General features: G+C 37.8%; 1 protein-coding gene across 1 annotated transcript; it reads left to right on the top strand.

The window, feature by feature from the left end:
• Window positions 1-2682: 2682 nt before the first annotated feature.
• commd4 (COMM domain containing 4) lies at window positions 2683-6223 on the top strand. Its single transcript, XM_030096463.1, has 8 exons — window positions 2683-2714; window positions 2963-3034; window positions 3125-3190; window positions 3277-3316; window positions 4458-4577; window positions 5353-5433; window positions 5527-5700; window positions 5803-6223. Exons 1-8 carry the CDS (start codon window positions 2712-2714, stop codon window positions 5838-5840), a joined length of 594 nt encoding a protein of 197 aa, XP_029952323.1. The 5' UTR covers window positions 2683-2711; the 3' UTR covers window positions 5841-6223.
• The last annotated feature ends 16 nt before the right edge of the window (window positions 6224-6239 follow it).

Here is a 6239-nt window from a genome sequence, read left to right as displayed (position 1 = left end):
ATTTTAAAACACGATCTATAAAAATGAATAGTATAGGTTCTGACTGTCTCCATGACTTGAAGAGCAAACATAAACCAAGTACTCCAATGACTGTCCATCAGTCTGATGCCACAAAGAGCAAAGACATTAGCTCTTATGGAAATGACTGCTTTAAGTAGCTATCTATATCATCTATAGTACTAAATGGAATGCAGACACAATACTGGAAACTCAGACTGCTCCTGACTCATGTGAACAAATCTGCACCAACTTTTCCAACCTTGACTGGTATATTTCCTTTTCCATTCGACCAAACAACCGCTCTCTCTCTTTCTTTTTTTTTTAGTGCACGGAAACATCAGCATGTCAAAGCAGAAAGGTCGACTTCATGGGCGATCGCTGCAGCTTTAAAGCTTATTCAATAGAAAACAGTTTACAATCCAGTCACCACACGCAAATGTGCATTTGAATCTGTTTATATGCTGTTAACAACGCTATCCAACTGGTCTAAAAGTGTGCATCTCTTTCACTGTAGATTGTTTCAAAAGTAACATTTCCCCTGCACAGAACTGAGTAAGAGCAGCAAAGTAGATATGGTACACTGTACAGACTTACTAGACACTTCCATTTTAAACCATCAAGCACAAGCAAACATTATATAGAGATATAAAATGACATCTAATACTGAGAAAAAAGATTAGGAAGTCCAACTTTGCCTTCATTTTCAAGTTCGATTGCCAAACAGTCATTCGTAAAATTTTTACATTTGCAGCAACATCATCTCGAAACTTATTTCTGTTTGTCTGTAAATCACACTTGTCTGTGTTTTACAGAACTGTTACATCAGAGTTCATCTGGTTTAGTTTTGGCATTCAGTGAAGTCTGGTGGCTCAGTTTGATGTGAGGAAGCAGGTCCAATTAAGGCCGAGGGCTCATTTTTGAAGGTGTTTAGATCTTTAACACTCTGACACTCTAGGAAGAGGCTTGGGTCGTATATTAGGCCAAGTAGGAAGCTGAGCCAAGGCATTAGCCATGGCCTCCTCAAAGTCCAGGATTAACTTACTTAGGCTGTAAATTGATTAATTGGATGTACTTCGAGGAAGTTGTGGCAAACACACGCATACTTAATAAGGTCAGAAAAGGCAACTGCTGTGAAAGTGTTGAGAATTATTGTGTTTACATGGTGCATATTTTCTCTCTTTGGCATGCATCCAATAAGAGCTCTGTATGGTTTGTATGTATTTTACTATTGAAGTCACCAAATCCATATTAAAAATGTTCTGTATACTCCCACCTACTAATGCATGGGGTTGAAAGGAGAAATATGCTTTATGAAACTGCACACAAGATGTTTTTGATACATGCTGCACTCTCAACCTGCCGAGACCGTCTGCCTCTTCACATCAACACTGTTCAGGTGATTTGAAAACCAGGCACGTCTCTCATTTCTGCACAAATACATCAACATAATTGGGTGTCTTCTATTAAATTATTACCTAGAAAATAAACAAAAACTGTTATCAGCAAAGAGAAATCCATTCTTTCTAGGGGTTTTTTATGATAAATATTCGACATGTTTCCTTTTGTCAGAAATGTATTTTTTCATATGAACTGCAATCCATTTCTCTCACTACTGAAAAATCAGCAGACAGTGTTATTTTTATGGATTTGTTGTATTGTTTTTGTCTGTAGAGATTTTATGGCTTCATCTGTCCTCTCCCTTACCTCTCTCTCCCTCTGAGAATCACGTGTGCCTCAGGTAAGTACTGCAAGCTTACAGAAACACCTCCATGAGTTTTAACCCCCCAGTAAGCAGTTCAGGTCCTTCACACTTAAGAACATTTTATCCGTGAAATGTCACAACCGTGAACTCATATGCAGTCAATGGTCAAGTGAAATACACTCCTGTAAATGCTGAAGTGTTTGATTTGACTTTAAAATAACACTTGAAATACATAATTATTATTTACTGACTTAGCAGGTTTAGGGTTTTCCTTCTTTTACCTTCAAGTTTATATATTTTGTATTTGATTTTGGCTTACACTGTGCACTATTTTTTATTTTTTGTCTTTTATGTCCTCCTGGTAGTCCAGATACATCACTGTCAGTCTTAAAGCTCTAAATTCTTGCTGTATTTTAAGTAATATTTTCAGTGCTTGCAATATTTTGTTTCCCCTTCACAAACCGTTCCTCCTGAAGCAAATTCATCATGTGAGAACATGATCTGAGCATCACGTGATAGCTGTTTGAGCAGGGCTAATATTACTGCTTCTATTTCAGTCCTCTCCACACTACCTCGTTTATTTCACTGGGAGTTTGTCCACCTCTGAGTTTAATTGCTGATTTATTTTGTATTGATTTTATTCCCCCCTTTTATGTCCTTAATGTAATATCTCTATGGGCCATTTTCACAGCTCCACTACTTCCTGAAATTAACTGTGCACATTCATTTCCTGTCTTGCATTATTGGCCAAAATGATTAATCCAGGTGTGTCTTGTTGCAGCAGTATAAACCAGACACACCTGGATTAATCAGTTTGGCCAATAATGTAAGACAGGAAACCACATCAAACAAAAGCCTCAAACATGCAGGACGACAAAAGATCAAAACTGTAAGCTCCTTTTTTTTTAAAGTCACGTGTTTAAGGGAAAACCACGCCCTCTTTCCTCATCGTCCAATCAGATACGACGAACGATCAGCGTCTTCCGGTCTCCTCTTTCCAGTCAGAGCCATGGTAAACACTGCTTTTAATCTTCTATTGTTGCTTTTTTTTTTAGATAACAATACGTTTAATGTTACCCACCGTTGTGGTCGAAATGTTCAGAAACGTACAGTGTGATGATTTACTTCAGCAATGTCGATGTTTTGTTGTGTTTTCACGGGTTAGCATGCGATGCTAGCGGCATATGGGCGTCAGATGTTAACTTCCAGTTTTAAGATAGAAATGTCTCCCTGCTCTAAACTCACGCATTTTCATTATAGCGGTTCCGTTTTTGTGGCGACTTGGACTGCCCGGACTGGGTACTCGCCGAAATCAGCACGTTGTCCAAAATTGTAAGCGCAAACGCCAGGCACGTGATCTTTAAGCACTGTGCTTTCAGTGTTTTCATTATGTTTCTATCTTCTGTCTCACTAATGCAACAGTCAAGTGTCAAGATGAAGCTGCTCTGTGGTCAGGTCCTGAAGGATTTGCTTGGGGAAGGCATTGACGTAAGTTTCTCTGCACACATTGTTCAAACTGTTTATTTCACACAAGCACACATTCATATCAGTGCTGCTTTCCTATGTTTTCCCAGTATGATAAAGTCACTAAACTCACTGCGGATGCGAAGTTTGGTAAGTCCCTGCTTTGCTGGTTCTCAATGAGAATTGTAATGAGTTTGCATTGATCATTGAGTTTTTAGAATAGAGACACAGGACACTGTGTGACAGTGATGTGAATCATTCATTGCAACCTTGTTTCTACTCACAAAGCAAACATTTTTTTTTTTTTTTACTTTATAAGCATTTTTTTCTACCTTTGGTTCATATTGATCAAAATCATCAGACATTCATACAACAGCTACATAATGTGTCCTAAATTATCACAAATACGCAATACACAATATGAAATCCTGAGTGAAGTGTGATAAATTATGTTCCCCTGCTCTTTAGATTTATTCTCCGCACATGACAGGATTGCAAACCATATGAAAGAGTCTGCATAATCATGATTATTTTTGCCAAAGTTGTGAATTTCATTATTAAAACCTTCTGATCAGCTGATGAAACCAATACTGTGTGGAAGACGAAGCTTCAAAAGAAAGACATTTTCATCATCTGAAGTGTTTGCATTCATCACAAATCACATTGTTAATGCGTTACTCGAACATCATTATTGCATATTACATTTCCATATAATATCATGCTCCCTAATACTCATAGTGAATGACAAATTCATTACAGAAAAAAATATTTCTGAAAAACATGAAGTGTTAATCCATGCAATGATTTATTTATTTATTTTTTTTGTTATACATTTTGCAATTGGTTTTGCATTTTGTTTGCTGTCACACTTCAGCGTTTCTGGCAGGAATCAATAACTCCTGTCCTAATATGTGCTATAAAATATGAAATATTTATGGTTTTAAAACTGCTTTGGGTCCGTAACAAAGACAAAATAGCACTTGTGTTACTAATGTGGGAGTGTAAAGCTTCAGGAATTTCAAACATTGGGATCAGTAAACTGCATCCATCTAAATGTAAATCTTATTTTGTGTATAATCTTTTTTTTCCCAGAATAAATAGTGATTATAACTATTAAATTTGTTATTTTATGAAATAAACACAGCAAAACATTTGTCTTTGAAGATGTATGTCATCAGGAGTAAAGCAGATTCAGAGTAAATATCTGAGGTTTTTCTTTCTTTGCCACTTTTGAATGAGCTTTGCAATTTAGTCTGATGACTCACTGCTGCTTCATTGATTCATCTTGCAGAAAGTGGAGATATTAAAGCAAGTATAGCAGTGCTCAGCTTCATCCTGTCCAGCGCTGCAAAGCATGACGTGGACAGCGAGTCTCTGTCCAGTGAGCTGCAACAACTTGGTTTGCCTAAAGGTTCGTTTTTCAGGCTGTTTCCCTGGTGTGTTATGAAAATGTTTTACATAATATACTCATTATGTAATGCACAGATCTATTTTGGTGCTGCAGCTTGAACCTCGAGCAAGGACAGACTGCATTTTAAACACAAAAAAGAGACATCTGACCAGTTAAATCTGACTAAGCCATTTTTATTATACCAGAGCTTCGCCTCCTTTTAATCTGAGGTTGTTGAGCACGTGTCATGTTTATCTAACAGCTCATGAACGATTTGCATATTTTCATGCAGAATTCCCAAAATATACCAGCATCCAGTTTATTTACTCATTCATGAATGTCACTACTGGAATTACCTTAGTTCAAACAAAATAAACAGACATAACCTCTAGCATACCGTTGCTACTTCTGGGACCTTATTTGTATTTTGTAAATGACCATAAAATCAGATGATACACAACCTCGGGTGAGTTTACCAAACACAAGTAATCTGACGTGACTGGGATGTGATCCTCACCTCTTGTAAACCTACACACCCGTGACTGTGTTCATATCACCGGACTGTCACGACCACATCACCAATCCCAGGATGCTTTGTTCCTCTTTACGATGACAGCAGTTCATAATAAATAGTGGCTGCATGTTGTGGTGGTTTTTCTACTGCAAAATAAGTTGTATTCTAATGAATTTGTAGACAATCCTTATGCCTTATAATGCCTTGAATGGTTTGCACAGGAGTGTGTTAAAATGTGTCCGTGAAATTTAATATTGACAACAAAAACAATTGTTTCTTTAGAACACACTATGGGACTGTGCAAATCTTATGAAGACAAACACTCCGCGCTCCAGGACAAACTAAGGGAGACAAGCCTGAGGTGTAAGTGTTTCTGCCCTCTATGCAGCCTGCTGTCATGCTGCTGACTGCGTGCTGACCACAGCTCCTCTAATTCTGCTCTGTAATGATTTTAAGTGAATCGATTGGAGAATGTGTCCTGGCGCGTCGACTACACTCTGAGCTCCAGCGAACTGAGTGAGGTGAATGAACCGGAGATTCATCTGAAACTGCAGACAAAGGGTCCAGACAGCGCCACAGAAACAACCGTCGTCACTGTCTCGGCAGAAAAGTTCAGAGTCCTGCTCACGGGTCAGTTCTGCACTTTATTGAATCACATTTTTTTTTAACTTTGCATACTTTTTAAATTAGCTTGAATTGTGTTCATAATCTGTGTCGTTTGTGTTTCTACAGAGCTGAAACAAGCCCAGGCTATGATGAATGCACTGTAATGAAGAATAAAGCAAAATTCCAGAGACTGATTAAATTTGGAAGACAAACGGAGCTTACAGAAATGTTATTAAACTTCCTGAAGTGCCATACATACATCATATCGGGGGGATGGGTTTGCTTTGTGTTATGGGTGTAACCAACCGGCCTCTCACCCACTGTCTTTTCAGTCCAACCTTTGAACTTGTGCAGAATGAAGCAGTTTGAGCTCATTGGTCACTGTAAATGCTCTGTAATTCGACACCCAAGTAAAAACACTGAGAAGTTTGTGTACAGTATTTTAATTAGTTTTGTCTAATTTTACTTTTGTCATAAAGAACATTTTTGTTTGTGACTTGTTGATTTTGTGTTTTTGGAAATAAACTGCAAAATGAACTTTGACGAATTCATTTGTCCGTTTC

The sequence above is a fragment of the Salarias fasciatus genome, chromosome 7 (assembly GCF_902148845.1).
Source record: "Salarias fasciatus chromosome 7, fSalaFa1.1, whole genome shotgun sequence".
NCBI classification, from domain to species: domain Eukaryota; kingdom Metazoa; phylum Chordata; class Actinopteri; order Blenniiformes; family Blenniidae; genus Salarias; species Salarias fasciatus.
This window is presented reverse-complemented; position numbering and strand designations above follow the sequence as displayed.

Coding starts and splice junctions, on each gene's coding strand:
- commd4 (XM_030096463.1), top strand. Junction 3,035..3,124: donor TCAGCACGTTGTCCAAAATT/GTAAGCGCAAAC, acceptor CTAATGCAACAG/TCAAGTGTCAAGATGAAGCT. Junction 3,191..3,276: donor TGCTTGGGGAAGGCATTGAC/GTAAGTTTCTCT, acceptor ATGTTTTCCCAG/TATGATAAAGTCACTAAACT.